The sequence below is a fragment of the Eumetopias jubatus genome, unplaced genomic scaffold (assembly GCF_037043125.1).
Source record: "Eumetopias jubatus isolate StellerSeaLion01/CBP00866 unplaced genomic scaffold, mEumJub1_p1.0 scaffold_6, whole genome shotgun sequence".
Taxonomy (NCBI): domain Eukaryota; kingdom Metazoa; phylum Chordata; class Mammalia; order Carnivora; family Otariidae; genus Eumetopias; species Eumetopias jubatus.
In genome coordinates, this window is record NW_028274812.1 from 27,289,244 (window position 1) to 27,306,559 (window position 17,316).

General features: G+C 47.9%; 1 protein-coding gene across 2 annotated transcripts; it reads right to left on the bottom strand.

Moving 5' to 3' along the window:
* Nucleotides 1–1,659: 1,659 nt before the first annotated feature.
* On the bottom strand, nucleotides 1,660–17,074 carry TNFAIP3 (TNF alpha induced protein 3). Of its 2 annotated transcripts, XM_028121422.2 has the most exons (9): nucleotides 16,801–17,074; nucleotides 13,137–13,446; nucleotides 9,723–9,913; nucleotides 8,910–9,057; nucleotides 8,569–8,739; nucleotides 7,560–7,740; nucleotides 5,469–6,388; nucleotides 4,622–4,818; nucleotides 1,660–3,869 (listed from the first exon to the last, which is right to left on the bottom strand). In XM_028121422.2, exons 2-9 carry the CDS (start codon nucleotides 13,429–13,431, stop codon nucleotides 3,585–3,587), a joined length of 2,388 nt encoding a protein of 795 aa, XP_027977223.1. In that variant the 5' UTR covers nucleotides 13,432–13,446; nucleotides 16,801–17,074; the 3' UTR covers nucleotides 1,660–3,584. The 2 variants fall into 2 exon arrangements, with proteins under 2 accessions (XP_027977223.1, XP_027977222.1); XM_028121421.2 differs by lacking the exon at nucleotides 16,801–17,074 and having other exon boundaries at nucleotides 4,637–4,818; nucleotides 13,137–13,464.
* Between the last annotated feature and the right edge of the window lie 242 nt (nucleotides 17,075–17,316).

Sequence of the window (17,316 nt, forward strand, 5' to 3'; positions counted from 1 at the left end):
ATTTCTCAGCCCTCCTTATGCTGAGGTTCTTGGCCTTTTTGGAAAATCATCCATTTCTTTGAGACTCTGAAGAAAGCACTGATTGGCTCCATTTCAGAAAAATAATGTACACACCCTGACATAAAATTATGCATATGCTTTATAAGCCCCTCATCCGCAGAGGCCCATCCCCGACGGGCTCCCTTGCTGTCCTCCAAACCTGCCCTACCTCCCTTTGTGCCATTTTTCTGAGTCAGAGATAATTTGCTAATTATAAGTCACTTCCTATTTTAGAAAGCCTGATGACTTATGGTCAAATGCTTATGTTCATCATGCTGATTGAAGAATTGTCGTTTTTAATGCTGGGTGACAGATGGGAGGAAGAATGGACAAAAGGGGAAGAGGTGAATTTGAGGCTTTATGATGCCTCTGGGTTGGCATTCATGTAGCTCCCACAGGTTGGGACTCGATGGGACACACGGCACCACCTGGGCATGACTCTTGTCTCATTGAACCAGAATTGAATCCAAAGTACATTATAGAAGAACAAGTTAAATGGCACCGTAAGAAAGCAGTCAGCCAAATCCAGAATGTGGGCCCTTCTACAGAACAAATGACCCAACTGCCCCAACAAATTAATAGGATGAAAAATGAAAAGAGAATGTTACAGAATAAAAGAGGCTTAAGCTCTTTTATTGCCAGCAACCCAAAGTAATAGGACTATGTCTGTATAGTGGACAACCCGAGAAGTTCGAGTACATACTTAAGTATTGGATGACACCACGAATCATTTAGCTAGGTGTAAAAAATGGTAGTTGTAAAAAAAAAAGAACAATGATCAGTTAGAGATGCACACTCACGTATTTGTGGGTGTGAGGACACACGTACCTGGGATTTGCTTTGAAATCATCCAGGAAAAGAAAAAAAAAAGAGGGGTTGAAAGATGAAACAAATTTGGCAAAATGCCAATGGTTGTCCAAACCAGATAATGGATACATGGGGGTTCATTATACTCTACTTTCTTGTGTGTTAACATTTCTCACAGTAACTTAATAAAGGATCACGAATGATTTAGTGAACCGCACTAAAGCACGGTTCTAAAATCTCGCCGATAATCAGAATCTCCTGGGGAGCTTTAAAAACAGTAGATTCCGGGAGGTGCAGTCCTCCTGAATCAATCTTCTGTGGGTGTGTTTGCATTGGGTAGAAGAATATGTCATTTTACAATTCCCCGGGGCTTTGGTGCTGCCAGTCGTCGCAGCCACCACGGCCATCCGTCACCTCTTCTAAGGTCCGACCCAGGAAATCTTACACCAGGCTTCCCTCCTCCCTCCTATCTCTGTCTTTCCAGGCCTCTCTCTGCTCCTCTCTCCTGCTTTCCTTTCCTGCACTGCATGATGGCCAAGGGCAGGAACCTTTGGAGGGGCACAGGGACCTAATGTCGCCTGGGAATGGGACAGGTGGACCCTTCCCACTCCTGTGTGGGCCTCTGTGTCCCCATGGTTGAACGATGCCCTACCCTCATGTTGTTATAACGTTCGCAAAGTTCTCTTACTACACGGGGGTGGGGCACGTGTCCACTGTCCAGGTGTATCTTGAAATGAAGCCGTTTGGGAGACATGGCCTTAGTATTTGGGTCTCTTTCTCTCATCATTTGTAAACAGAAGACGTCAAAATCTGTTCTTAAATAATTTATTTTTTAATATTGACTTTTGTGAAAAGTTACACATACTTAGGAAAACTTGAGAGAATCCAACAGAGTAAACAGCTCTCTATTAGGGACAACTAAATGTGCAAATTTCAAATGCTTTCTATAATAAGTATAAATAATTCCATTTTTTCACATTAAGAATGAAAATATTGGTACACACAAAATATTAAAATGTTGACTTTAGAATTACTGGATGAACACTGAAATTTACTTGAGATCTTTAGAAAAAAATTAAGATTTATGTCCAGAAAATAGACTCAGGGCACTCGAGGTGACAAACATGTCAGGTAACACAGGTAAAGGCTGTGTAGAGTTATAGATTGCTAATATTTTCAGGTCATAAGTTCCAGACCCCCCCCCCAAAAATGGCAGCCTTTACCTCTGGGGACAATGTGTTTCCCCCTTTTTTTCTAAAACAGGTATGACAGCAACACAAAGCAAACAAAGAAACTGCAGGCCGAGGACAGAGAGAAATTTCCTTATGCTCATGGTCACAGGGTTTTGCTGTCCCAGCGCTAAGCTGCCACTGGTTGTGAGGTCACTGCCAGGACACAGCGTTAACACAGCAAATAAAACTGTCATTAAAGGTCACATCGTCCCGGTGACCTTCTCCAATCTCATCCCCATTCCTTCCCAATCTTATCTCTAAGGAGGTAGGATATTCGAGGCGTCTGTCTACTGTGGAGGGTTTTTTTTTTTTTTTCCCCATCTGGCTAGCAAGAGGCTCTGACCCAAGTTTCATTAAGCCTGAGGTTTTAACGAATATACCTTTGATGCAATTCCTTCTTTCTTAGGGAAGACAACCACAGTACATCAAAGAGACCAAATCCCCAAGGTACTCAGGAACTCGCCTGAAAGAGGACTCAATATGAATATATTATTTCAAGAAGACACTACAGCAAGCGCTTTACCCAGAGCAGAAGTCTTCATTTAAATACCCTTGAAGTTTGAAATAAAATAAATAAAGTGAATTACATAGACACAATAGGGAGCTCACTTTAACAAGGCAGCTGGTTGAACTCATGCAAGCTGTATACAGATGGCGCCCCAACAACAACCAGAAAATAGGTTATTATTCAGTCTTCCTACTTAAATCTCTAGGGCAGCATTTCAACATAAAAAAAAAAAAAAATCCCTCATACATAATATAAGGGTACATTATATATGTACACACTTTTATGCACACCTCAGTTCAGGCTAACTTCTTTAGAAGTGAAGACAGTGATACCCAAAAGGGTCACACATATTCCTACTAGAATATTCTGATTTTTTCCAAGGTGCATACTGTAAAGAGCAGCTGGTTTGCTTTTCAGTGTGAACTGATTCGGTCTCAGCAGCCTCAGAACCACAGTCTGTGGATGGCTCCGTGGCTGCCGTGTCCACGGGAAAGGGACGAGGCGGGGAGGGAAAGACCATTCACCCCTGACACTCTGAATACGTCCGTCCGTCCGTTCTCCCTGAGCTTCCTGAACTTGCGGCCCACAGCCTGCGGGAGTGGCGGGTCAGCTCCACGGCTCGGAGCCCGGCGGCGTGGGGCTGGGCGGGGGTACGGCTCCGGGGTTCCCAGCCCGCCTGACCCAGCGGGTCTTCTCCCTTTTCTCCCGAGATGATGAAGCAGTCCCGGCACACATTCCAAGTCCATGGAGTTCCTGGCCTTCCGTGGGAGGCGAGGAGGAGGAGCCCCGGCCGGACCGGACGCCATCCGTGGCCAGTCACTGGCCTCGCTCTCGCTCGAAGGCCACCTGGGCAGGCTGGCGGCGACCACAAGCTCCTCTTCACTTCACGGCTGCAAGCCGCCCACAGCTCCCCGCTGCGGCATCGCAGTATTTCGGGACTAGCACCATGCCGGCTAAGGCTCGAGGGCCCCTAGGGCCGAGGCGGCCCGCCGCATCCGTCAGCCGTACAGCTGCTTGAACTGGAAGCACTCGTTGCAGTAGCCGCTACACTTGGTGTTGCCAAAGTGATCGCAGGCGGGGGCCCGGCAGCGCTGTTTGGGGGGCTCCTCGGGAGCTGGTTCGCCCCGGTGGGCCCCCGCGCCCACTCGCTGCCCGAGGTGCTGGCACTCCATGCAGAGCTCCTCGCTGCGGCAGGCCAGGATGTTCTTGCAGGAGGCCCGGGCACACTTGGGCCTGGAGGCGCTCGCCGTGCTTCGAGGCGCGTCTCTGCGCTGGCTCGACCTCTGAATGGAAAGAGCAGAGACAACTGTTGGCCCCGTTGGTCAGGGAGAGCACCAGGCAATCTTGTCTGATGGCGCGCATGCTACCAAGAACGGTGTGGGGGTGGAGAGCAGCCGCCTGACCCAGGGAACCAGAGCTCCACATGCTGTCTGTGCCCAGGAGCTCCCCAAGCACGCCTGCTCCCAGTCCCATGACAGCAGGCCCGGCCCCACGGAGGCCGAGCGCAACCACCGAGCGGGGCCTGACCCGGAGGCCTGCGACTGCTGGCCCCGCTCGCCTCCGCTTGCATTAGTAAGTAATAAGCTGCCCTTCTTGAGATAGAGTCCCCACCCTTCTGTAAACAACAGGAGAGGCATCCATCAGCCAGTTTGCTTTTCTTCTACGCGGCTGTGTGGATGCACCCGTCCTCCCCCTGTCTGTCTCCTGATAAAGGAGTACTTCCCGCAGTCTGCAGCTTGCCCAACCGCCTGTGCTGCTACCACCAATCACCATGTCTCTGTTCGGCATCTGGCTTTTTGCAGACTTGAAGAGGTTTTACTCTATGGCTGACTGGATTTACTTTTTAAATGAATTCTAAAGCACACCCAGGCCATGAAAATCAAGAGTAGCTACTGCACTTCCAGCCCTGGGGGCCACAGTGACTTCTCCCCCCACCACCCCCCTCAGAGTCCTCCCCTGGACTTGGCAGGGAGGGAAGTCTGTCAGAAACAGCGGCTCCAGGAAGGAGGGCTGGCCCAACGGGGAGGGGAAGTACCTCAAGATGTCTCACCAGTTGCTCTTCGGTCCTTTTTGCTTCGTGAAATCTCTGACTCTGAGCTTCGATGAAACACTTCTGACAGTATCCTTCAAACACGGTGCTCCCCAGGGTGCCACATTCCCTGCCCAGGCAGGGGACAGCATTCTGGAACCTGGGGGCCATGGGACTGGCTTTCGCGGAGGCACTGACAAAATCTAAAAGAGAGGTGGAGCTCATCAGTGCCACGGGTGGTGTCCAAGCAGAGAGCGGAGACACCGCCGTTAGACAGACAGGTTCTGGATACCGGTTAGGGCAGCCTGGGCCGTGCATCCGTGAGCACGGCCTTTTCTAAATTCAGCCAAAGAAAAAAACGATAATAATGCCATTATCGACACATCTTTGACTTGACAAAGGTCTCACTTTTGAACATGCTGCACCGGCCAGATATAGTAACAGAACAAGCAGAGCTACGTCAACGGCCTGTCCGTCCGTCCCTCTTTCAAGCGAGAGGTTTCTAAAACCACCCGTGTTTTCTCACAGTGTCAGCGGAAACTTCCCTCTCTCCAGCTACTGCCCTTCCCCTTTGGACTTTTCTCTATTTACACCTACGTGTCCAAAGAAGTCTTGTTTAAACTCCACCTCACAAATGCCGGACGCTGAATGACCTACAAACTCTATCTACGAGGGGCTGCAGGGCTTTGGAAGGTGGTTTTCCGTGTCTTTGGTCTCCACGTGACCGTCCCTCTGGCTCGGCCGCACTCTCCCCCACGGCCCAGAGGGGCTGCTTTCTTGCAGCGCGGAAGCAAAACTGCCCCTAGCCCAGGGGTTTAGAAACGGGGGTTAGGAAATCCCTCGTTTCACTCACGTTTGTTTTCTCTGTACTCGATGAAACACAGCGTGCAGAAGCCTTTGTTTTCTGGAGTCCCAAAATACATGCAGCCGGCTTTTCTGCACTTGCTCGTCCCTGTCCCATCCCCTGGAGTCCGCGTGGCCTGAGAGAGGCAGCCGGAGGGAGCCTCGGTCCCGGCTCTGTGGCAAGAATGTGGGGAGAGACTCTGGATGAGCTGCGAGGGGTCTGACTTGGACCTCTGGTGACAGGAAGGAGGGATGCTGGAGTTGAGGCCCGAGGGGGGCTCTGCCGTAGTCCTTTTGAAGCAAGTACTGCAGATTCCATTAAACGTCCTGGTGACGTCCTGCAGGCAGGCTCGGCACTTACCGGGGTCCAAGTGCCTCGTGCTGTCCGAGGGGTGGCCCGCGTTCAGCTGCCGGGCGTTGTGGCAGCGCTCACAAAATCCGTTGTGCTGCACATTCAGCGTGAAAGGGCAGCCGGGGCTCCTGCACTTCATAGCAGTGGTCTCGCTGAAGAGGAAGAGACTGGGCGCCGTCGGAGGGGCCGAACGAGGCCCCCCAGCTGGCTCCTCGGGGCTCCAGCCCATGGGCTCATAGGCCTCGCCCCGGGAAGCCCCGAGGGCCATGCCAGGGAGTGCCTCAGGGCCTGGCTTGGAGTGCAGCTTTGAGGATTTGCTTTGGGTCTTTTGCCGCCTCTCTGAGCACTCGTGGCACAGCGGCTGCGTGTTCACCGACATGAAGAAAGGACAGTTGGGGGTTTCACATTTTATGTCCATGAGAGAAAGCTGTGGAATGGAAGGTTCCAAAGGATTCTGAGCATGCATCTCTCTCCGCTCCTGCTCATTGTTCTCCTGCCATTTCTTGTACTCGTGCTGGACAAGTTCAAAGTAATCATCTACCAGATTTATTTCTTTGGGTAAGTTGGCTTCATCTAGCCTAAAGACCAAAAGGAAAAATATGAGACCACACACAAACACGGACACGCACACAAACACGGACACACACAGACACACACACGATTTCACATCATGAGCTCACAGGGCAAACTTTTAGAATGTGGATTCTGGCAATAACTTGATAACCACTCATTGAAATGCAGGCCTATGATAAAGAGTCTGCACCTCCAATATAGCACAGTCCAATACTGCTAAGAAGATTTCACTATTTCAAAAATCACAGTCTTATTTAATCAACCTTGGTCCACCCCAATTACTGGTAATTCCAAAGAGAGGGCTATTCTGGGGATGCCTCTACACTTGGATTACTCTATTCCTCTTTTAAAAAGTCACTTTTACTTTTCAACTTCTCTGAGATCAAACTTCTAGTAAAACATTACATAGGCTGTTCATTTGGGACTCGTCTACGTTGTAGTTCAAACTACTTTGGGACCCTGTTGCCTATATCTTGCTGTTATTAATCTTAAACTTGCGCCTGGTTTCTATCAGCATGGACTGCCCCGCGCAGTGACTTAGCAGCAGACACACCCACAGGCGCTGTCCACTGACTTCTGAGCCTCTGTCATGGGTCCACCTCCGCTTTGAGAAACTGATCCTCCTATGCCTCCGTGGTCCCCTCCGGTGTATTTCAAAGTCCTTATGAACAGGCATCTCTCCAACATAAAGCCAGTGTTTAAGATCTGGATAGCTGCACAACGCGCACTCTGGCTCTCTCCTCCACTTTCCATGTGGCAAAAATCATACGGCTGCCACATAAACACATTCTACAACCCTGATTGTGTCTGATGTGTCTGTCCTTTCCAAGAAGCCAAGAGAAAAAGGTTTTTGTTTCCAAGAATTTTCACTTGCTAGCCTAGTACTAGGGCAATTAAACAAAACACAACAAAACTATTCTTGGTTTAATATACTTAAAAGCCACAATTCTGACTGTCAGCATCCAGATACGCAGGAAAGTCACCATGGAGAAATTACTCGTTCCCACGTGAAACCCAAGTTAGTACGGCCTCCGGTCATCCTTTCTGTCTGACTGACACTGGAGGAAACTAGCTTCAAATGACTTTATGGTTGAGCTCTGGGGTGGCATCAGCTTATGTGGCGGAAGTAAAAGCAGTTGAAGATGATAAAGGACGGCACTAAGGATTAACTCTTACTTTGCGGCATTGATCAAATGGGTGGTGCCATGGTCCCAGCCTTGGACAGGGATTTCAATCACCATCAAGTACTCTTTCAAGAGCTTTTCCTTCATCTCGTTTTCAGGATCTGTCAAAAAGTGAACTTTTAAGTCTTCAAACCTTCCTCGATCTCTGTTAACTAGTGGAACAGCTCGGATTTCTGAGGGAAAGAAAGAACACATAAGCAACACATGATTCTACTAAATGAGATTATGTGTGAGGCCGCATATATAATGATCACATTTCGAAAACACAGAAAGAATACAATGAAAGGGTACAAAAGTATCACCTAGCCGCTGTCAAACTCAGATGGGAAAACAAACTATTCTAAACTCTAACATAAAATGCTTTGTTCTGGAAGCTCAGAGAATATTAGGCAGCCTGGGGGCAGTGGATCTTGCTGGGTAAATCGCCACACTTCAGAACCAGAATGATATGAGTCTGAATTCTGACTTTGTCACTATCAAGCTCTGTGACATCAGGCAAGTTACTGAACCTACTTCTCTGAGCTTCAAGGGTCTCATCTGTAAAACAAGACACCCAGTGCTTACAGTCCATAGGGATGCCGTGAGGATGAAATGAAATGCAATAACGTCCCGAAAGCACTTTGCACCCTGCCTCTTCCACTGGAAGCTATCATAATAATAGCTAACCTGACAGACATTTTTACCTGCTCCATGCCAGGGCTCTGCATGCCTTACTCTGTCATACAGCAAAGGGTGGTAGTCACATGTATGCCTAGATTTCCTACTTGCAACTAAGCTGTGGAAAGTGCTTTCCAAGCCATACCCAAACATAGTGGGTACAGGGATTACTGCCACTGCATTACTGCTGCTAATCAAGCATGTGACAGAACACTGTAGTCACATAAAAATAATTAATAAACATAAACAAGGCTATTGCCAGAAAAGCCCGATGTTCAGTGGGAACAGGGCGTCCCAGTATCTACCAGCAGTTACAAATGCGAATCCATGCACAGTGTTCTCACCAGGTCCGCTGTCCTTCAGGGTCACCAGGGGTACAAAGTGCTGGCTGTCGTAGCCGAGAATGATGGGGTATCGGTAGCACTCCTGAGCTGGCCAGTGGAGAGGCAGGTAAATCCCTCCCACCTTCAAGGGAGCAAAATTGGAACCCGATTCCAAACTTCTCAGCATTTTGTCTGTTCAGGGAAAGAACAAGAGCAATAAGGCCCTAAGGTGATTTTCATCAAATTCCCTTCAGCTACTATTGTCCGTCGTGACTCAGGTAGCCTCGCTTTTTCCCTAAGAGCTAAAAGCATGGAAGCCGACCAGCACTCAAATACAAATAAGCAATCTGCAGGCATCTCACCTGAAATGACAATGATTGGCCTTCTGAGGATGTTGCAAAGGACAAATATGTGTATTTCTTCCAGTGAGTTATACTGAAGTCCACCTCGGGCCACGGGTGTGTCTGTGGATGCCATTTTGACAAGGCTGTCCCATTCATCGGTCCAATTCTAAGGGAAGTGGGTAAAGGGAAAATCATGATTGAATGTACTATGCGTTAAAAACTCAGTCTGACTTCGCTCTACAATTATTCATTTATATAACTCCGCTTATTTTTCCCCTTTCTGGAAATCATCATTCAAATGATCACCCTTTTTTCCCCATTTTGGTTTTCTTCCTTTACTTTTTTCCCAACTATAAGGCCAACTTAAAAGAAGGGAAAGATGGGGACAGCACCTGCTTTCAAAAAAATCCCTCATGAGGCATAACAACAAAGCCCCTTATCCAAATGTGCATAACAATTCCAAGCCTGTGACTGAGAATGGGGAGCCCCATGTCTGAATTTGATTGGCAGGCTCAGTAAAGCATGCAAAGGACAATCACATTGGAAAACAACCAAAACATCACAGGAAAGGCCATGAGCAGAAGCCCTTCTGCTAAAAGGAAGAGATCCACAGCTGGGAATCTGCTGCCTGGAAACCTCGCAGCGGTGACAAAAGCCTCAGGTTCATCCCACAGGGAGGTTTCTGGTGTTTTCCATGGACTGTGCTTTGCTTAGCCAAGTTCATGTGACCTAGTAAATCATGTGCTCCTTGAGAGCAGGGGCTGGCCCGAGAGACCCTTTCCCCACCACGGAGCTCTAGTGACAGGCACTCAAATGGGGAACAAAACATACCCGAGTGTCGTAGCAAAGCCCCGTTTCCACAAATTCCTGAGACTTAAGAGACTCCAGCTGCCAGCGGAATTTAAAGTTGCGTGTATCCGTCTCCTTGAGAGTGCTGAAGAGTGCCTTCCTCAGGACCAGGTCTGTGTCCTGAACACCCCACATATACTGAGAAGCAGCATGCATGAGGCAGTTTCCATCACCTGAGGACAGAAGCCACACACATCAAAGGCCTCGCAAAGGTTTTTTAGAATGCACTAGCCCTGCTGCCTAGTAGGGGGGACCCAAAGGGGCATGTGAGAGATACAAGTGGTTTATTTTCTTAGTCCAACAGCCAACTGAGAACATTTCACAAGGTGATGACAGCTTTAAGGAAAAAAGAAAACACTCTTTTCACTCTTATTTTTAATGACTGACAACAACAGAGCAAAGGGGCCAGGGACTGATTATCAGGGGACCTTGGTTCTAGCCTGGCTTGCCCTAACTGGTTTAGGTGTGACCTTGGGGGAAATTCCTCCACTTCTGAGTGTTTTGTTTTTTTTTTTTTCTCTTTGTGAAATGAGGGTATTGGATCTCTAAAGTCCATTCCGTTCTAGCATTCCTTGATGTCTTGGCCAAGACACTGGCACTATCACTCTGTGGCTCTAGAGGGAACAGACAGGGTAATATGCATAAGCCAGGAAGCTGGCTTGGCTCCGTTTACTAGACAGGGACGGTCTCTGGCTATGACTCAGTGGTAAATGACTTGACCATTCCACTGAGGCCTCTGGGGCCTGGGAGTTTCCTCTCCTGGTTTATGAAGTGGGATCAAGAACACTGCATTACCTCCTCAGCCTGCCTTTGAGCATTGGGAGAAACAGGTCTAATTTTACTCCATTAATTTGTTACTTTCACAGGTTAAAACCCACAATTCAAGAGACTGCCTTTTTTCCAACCCCCAAACAATAAACATTTGGGGGGAATGTTTAATACCAAAAAAGTCAACTCCTTAATATCTTGTGGCCAAGTGCACCACTGTTTTTATAAAGAAGAGTTCAACTGTTTTCTTACATTACTCTACAAGTAGGGTTTATCAACATTTTTTGAAATTTCTTATCAACTCTTTAGAGTCAAACTGTAAACAAAAACAAAAACAAAAACAAAACAACAAAGAAAACCCCTCAAGCATTTATATCCACAGCTCATATCCCTGCAATTCATACGTACGGAAAGATGAGCTAAGTAAGTATTCACAAGAATGAACAAAAAAAAGATCGCTCAGCCTTTTGTCTTGGCAGAAGTGTGGCAACGATTGCATTCTGTTGAAATTTCCCCTTTGCAAAATCTAGAGCAAAGATAAGGCTTTTTTTTCTTCTTCTGGTGCTTACTTTCAGTTCTTTATTGAGATGCACCAGTACAAAATTCCCTAAGCAACATCTGGAATTCCCCAGCGCTAAGTTATTTGACTAGCAATTGAGCAACAGCTATTGTACTTTTTGTTCTGGTGTGTAGACATTTAAACTGCTAAGGGCGCCCTGGACTTTCCAAGTGGGTGTGGTCAGGGTGAGCTGGAATAGGGCTACTCATTATACAAGTGAAATCGCGGCAGCCAATAGACGCTGGAATTTTTCACATCAAGTTTCAATTTTATGCCACCTACTCCCTTCCTCATTCACCGCAGTCTCATATCCTCAAATGCAAACTTGTGAATCACCCCCTCCCCAAACAGACCACTGACTTTGTAGAACCCTCCTAGAGGAGAAGGGTTTAAAAAAAAAAAAAAAAAAGTGCTTAATAAAAGCCAGAGAGTAAAAGTCCCTTTTCTATTCCCCCTCCCCTAAATATCTTTTTTTTCCTTTTCCAGGATTTTAAGGAATTTTCTTGAAAAGGGGGACATAAAGAGGATCTGAGCCTCCACATTTCTATATCCCAGAAAATGTTATCAAGACACACTTGCTTTTGTAGCTTTATTTGTAGCATGAATCCTTGCTGACTTTAATGACATATCTTTGCAAAACAAGTGTTTACGATTTATAGCCACTGTTTTCTTAAAGGAGTAGTTCAACCTAAAATGTCACTTAATTCTGCTAATGATAAGAAGGTTTTCCTCTTCCTACCACATCTCTAGTTTGGCAGAACCTCTCTGTTTCCAACTCTCCCGGAGTTCACTCGGTTTCTTTTTTGTAACAAAATGGGAGACAGTTAAAACCACAACTGTCAGGAATATAAACCTCTTGATGATGACTTAACATAATTACCCACTTCTATGCATCACTTGATTTAAGGCCAAGAAAAATGTAAACACTAGCTCTCCCCAGTTTTCATTCTACCTTTGTTTCTAAGAATCTGTGCTTCAAAAGTAGAGGCAAGATGTTGAAGTAATGCACAAGACACCCCCCACCCCCCGGAACACCGCAAAATACGTATCTCAAATCACTCCACACTACCCAACTCAAAAATGGCCAAAGTTAATGTACCAAATAAGTTAATTAATACTCTTATCCTCTCATTGTCAACAAGGATTTCTGTGCTTGGATGTATTATTTTGATTGAGGTGGTCTTAAAGAAGAACTGTTACTTATGTAAGAACCTGATTCATGCCCTCATCTCGACTGTAAGCATTTAATTGATCATGGACAGTCTACTTGCTTCTTGTAATAATTAGCAACATTAGAATGTAGGATTTTGTATCTGCATGAAACAGTGTGCTTGGATGTGGCCATGATACACACACTCTTGCTGAAAGGAAATAATCAAAAACACAAAACAGTAAAGTTTAGAACAGGAAATAGCTACTAGTGGTAAAGGGCCATTGGGCAGATACACAGAGATAGCAAGAAATTCAGAACCAGGGATTCCTAAAAATAATGAAGTAAAGGTCTAAAGTCTGTGCTAAAAATCTCAAGTATCTTTCTACTTCATGTCACGGGACCCAAACCAACAGAACCTAGGTAAGGGGAAGGCAGACAACAGCCATTCACTGGCTAAGCCCTAAAATGCCATCAATTCAAGATGTGTAAGGTCATCATTAGGAGCATTTTCTAATGATAGTGGGAAACAATAGTAATAACTAGTTTTCACACCACGCTTTCCTTTTGAACTTAAAGCCTTTTAATGTTTCCATTACTGGCCAGGAAAGGGTATCTTACAAATGATTACACAAACAGCCACAAAAATTAGATACATAAGTCCTCCAGTGGGAGGCACAGTGTTTAGAAATGCATTCCTCAAGCCTCAGTGGCTCTGCTCTCTAATACGCACAATTGCAAAATATCCTTCATAAAAATACTGGCAAAACAAGCTTGCTTTTATCACATACCTTCTATAGAGTATTCTATACTAAGGGGTCTATGCTCTCAAGAGACTGAGTCTGGGCCAGCGCTATTACTATTTAATAAATGGGGACCCAGCACCGTGGGGGCCAAGCCTTAGACAAAAGCTTCTTACCATTCGTTTTCAGTGCCACCAGCTTCCTGACTTCTCGACACCAGTTGAGCTTCTTCTGGCTTTCGAGGGAGGCCTGGATGTTTCTGTCAATGAGAGCTTTGTGGATGATCTCCCGAAATTGTGGGCAAAACTGGCAAGTTCTGAACATTTCTAGTGTGTATCGGTGCATGGATTTAAAATGGTGAATGATCCCATTGGTAGGCTTAAATATGTCTTCTGGAGTTCTCTCTCGTATCTTCACAGCTTTCCGCATGTTGCTCAAATACAAAGCCTGGGGAAGGAGTTGTTCAGCCATTGTGCTCTGCAACACCTGAAGAGGAGGGGAGAAAAACCCATTCCGTTAGCCCAGCTTTGATACCACTCCTATATACCTGCCTGCAGGAAACCCCAGTGTTTGATCTTGTCATTACCCTAATCTGTAGGCAAAAGATCTTAGTCACCTCCACTCCCAGGATACGAGCTGGCCCCCAAGATTAACTCACACTGGACTGTTGTAAGTTACATCACTTTTAAAGATTAGTCTAAACAAGAGAAGGAAGGCGGGGGGGTGGGTACTGAGGAGGAGGGGAATAACCCGTGTTTTCAGTAACGTTTGTCAGGGAGCCAAGCCTATCTGTCAGCACCAGGTACTGCACCTCATAACCAACAAGCTTCCATCTCGTTCTCATGCCCCCCTGACACAGCCACTGGGTGTTAGGAGCTCTGAATGCCAGTGACGGCCACAAGGCAGCCCTGACAAGTCTGTAGGCTCCTCCCCTAAGACCACTGCTCAGCAACCCTTGCTCTCAGGCAAAGCTTTGATTTATCTCTTCTAAGCCCTCCCTCACTTCCTATACTGCAAAGTAAATGTTTTATGAAAAATCTGGCGATTTTATGTTGTCACCTAGGCTGCTGCTTAGAGTCTCCTCTTTAGCCCCAAAGAGAAATATTTATACAGAGCTCCTTTATAAAATGTATTATAATACTTATAAAGGTTAAAACTGAATATGTTATAACCAATGAAAAAGCCTATTTCCAGTAAGATGCTTTGCAATTTTAAGAGCAAACAATAAGTCTTTCGGAACCTCTCCGTTGAACTTCACAACATCAGAATGAGAAACAGAATTATAACAATAACAGAAGAATAAATTTTACGCTTCCAAGAGCAGGCATCAGAGTTCCATTATTCCAACTCAACTGCCAACCACATTTATTATCATCCTCCAGGTACTGACACTCAGATGCATTTCCCACCCTGTCTTCACCCTGAGATCTTCAAGCATAATCCACTGGTGGAAGGAAATAAAAGTCTGGAAGCAGGCAAGGAAAGATGGCCAGGGGGACACTCAGGACAAATGAAGGAAGCAGGGGGCAAAACACAGCATCTACAACCCATGCCAACAGCCTGGGATGTTGTGAATTGACGCAACCGGGATCCTTGCAGTGTGGAGATGTGTGGAAAGCCAGCTGTCGTTCACAAGCCTTAGCAGGGTGCCACACCATACATCTTGGTTTCCGAGATGAAGACAAAGATGGCTTCAGAGCACAAAGATATTCCCTAGGAAGTTTCATGGCGATTGTTAATCTCACTCCTGTATCACACTATTCGCCAGGGCAAGCTTTTAGTTGAGGAAGACCTTAAACCTATGCAAGAGTGAGAAGAAACCTAGATTTTTAGGGAAGCCACTGCTAGATGGGTCTAGGCTCTCTTAAAGCCATTGATGAAGTGGTTTAAATTCTTGCAATGCACTCAAAGTAGAGAAGTTGGACTAGATGACCCCAAGGTTGCTTTCTCGTGATAGTTTTGGATCAGGACTCCTAATGTGCTTGCCAGTGAGGCTTGGGGGAAGTAATTCTCTGGGCCAGTTGGTAATTTTTCCTCTGCCATCAGACATTCCCTGAAGGTGGAAGTGGGCAAAATTACAGCAGGATCGCAAGCACAATGAGGGGATAAAAACAATACACCCATTTCCACTTTGTGGCATGGCCAGCATCTTGCAATATCACCCATTCATATGTCCATCACTCAAAAAGCACGACCTGACCACCTACTGAAGGTTGAGGGCCATGCTTGACACTGGGTATAAAAATCCAAGATGACCTTATTCCCCATCTGCAACCAAGGCAAAAGAAGTACAGGTCCTGCTCAGGTTCCACGCCATCCAGGGCAGAGGGCTTTGCCCAGACGCCAGATCTCCCAGCACCTGCCCCTCGCTATTCCCACAACACCACCCCTGCGGCTGCTGGGCTTGCTGCTCTCAGACGGGAAGAGGCAGGAAGTGAAAAGATTTGAAACAAGCGAGGTGTTGCCTTTTTGTTTTTCTGAGTCTTGTATTATTCTCTTCTCACTTAAAGATCTTTCAGCCAAGACCTCAAATGGTGAGAGTTGTAATCCCTAGGCAAGACATGCAAATGTCAGTACCAGATAGCCCAGGGTCATCTCCTTCATAGGTTTAGCCTCGCACAGATTGCAGAACCACCTCCTTACAAGAATCCAAACCCACCCTCCAAATTCCCAGTTCTCGTTAAGATTAAAGAATAAATGTTCCTGACCTGTGACTGTAACGTCCTTACAGGTACAGACATATGCTATCACTCTTAACATTTCCTTTACATTTTTTACCTCACTGACTTTTTATCAACAAAAGCCTCATCACATTTTTGGAAGGTATCCCTCCGAAACTTCGCAAATTGTACAAAGAATCGCAAAAATCAAAGAAGCACCTTAGACAATGAGAATGGAGCAGTGACCGGCTGCTCAATAATTGGGGACACTCAGGCTACGGTCCAGAGGACTGGTGAATGAACAATAGTGCTCCCCACATGCTGCCCTGAGACCCTTGACCAGAGACCAGCTTTCCAAGGAAAGAAGATCAGACGCAGGGAGAACTGAAAACAAAGAGGTCTCAAAAGAGCTGAGCTCCTTCCTTACTTAATACCACTGCTTTCCTGAGAGGCCAGGTGGCAGGATGTGGGACGCCCCGGGGGCTGACAAAGACTGTCTGACTGTGGGGTAGGGGCTGGGGCAGGGGCCTGCAGATCACTGTAAACTGGAGCACCCGAAAAGCAGGCCGACGACCCACTTTAACATGCACACTTCTCTTCCACTGCAGCGACTGAAGATCAGCACTGTCCCTCGACCCCACCCACCTCCCTGCACTTCACTCCAAGCGTCTGCAAGCTGTCCCTGGACAGGCTGGCTGGCGGAGTCCCCCACCCGCGCCGGGTTTTGTGCTCTCCGCGACATGCCACCGGCGATGGGCTGCTGCTGCACAATCTTGTAAGAAGCCACAGTGGTTCTGCAAGGTCTACGTGTCCAACAGCATCCAGAGCTCGATTTAAAAATACAAAAGGCACGAAAAGGAGCGAAACCCCAAGGACCACCCGACCTAGGAGTCCGGAGGCTCCTCGCCAGCAGTCTGCTGCAGCTTAAGTTCTTGGCAGGATTTAAAAGGAACAGCTGGCTGGAGGATTCCAGAGCTGTCACCCCAACATCTGGCGCGGCGACCTCGACTCCTAGCATTTCAAACCTACAGTGGGCACCGACGGCCAACAAACTCCCCTCCAGGACCGCTGCAAAACCCAGGCCAGGTAGACGGGGCCAGCCCGCGAGTCGCCGCCAATTACGCATCCGCAGCTCCACCGCGGGAGCCGGTGGCAGACGGCAAGGGGACGCGGCGGTTACCTGTCCCGGCCGCGCGATCCTCTTCCGAAGTCCTAAGTCCAGGTCAGGGCAGGCGCGCGCCGCAGGTGGGGATCGGGGCCGCACGGAGGAGGCGCCCCATGGACGCCGGGGCTCGGCGTTCGCTCGCTGGCTGGGTCGGCCGGGGGTGTGGATCGCGCCCGCTGCCGCCCGCCGCCGCCGCCGCCGCCGCCGCACTTGTCCCGGCGGCTGCTGTCACAGCTCCGCCCCCACGGGCTCCGAGTTCGCTGCACTTGGCCCGCTGCGAAGACTGCAGACTGCCAGTTCTCTTTTTCCCTTTCTGTTTTACCGCCGGCGGAGAGCGGGGATTTCCACCCAGGGACTTTCCAGTCACGTGACGCCAGGCCCGGCGCCGAGAGCCGGGGGCCCGCCGGCCGCCAGGGGGCGCAGGAGGGCGCGGGAGGCGCGGGAGGCGCGGGAGGCGCAGGAGGCGAGCGGCGCCCCGCCCCGCTTCGCTCCGCCCCGCCCCCCGCGCGAGAAACTCCTGAGCCCCGCCCC

Coding starts and splice junctions, on each gene's coding strand:
- TNFAIP3 (XM_028121422.2), bottom strand. CDS start 13,431: ATGGCTGAACAACTCCTTCCCCAGGCTTTGTATTTGAGCAACATGCGG. Junction 6,389..7,559: donor CATTTGATCAATGCCGCAAA/GTAAGAGTTAAT, acceptor TTTGGTCTTTAG/GCTAGATGAAGCCAACTTAC. Junction 3,870..4,621: donor AACTGGTGAGACATCTTGAG/GTACTTCCCCTC, acceptor CTTTCCATTCAG/AGGTCGAGCCAGCGCAGAGA.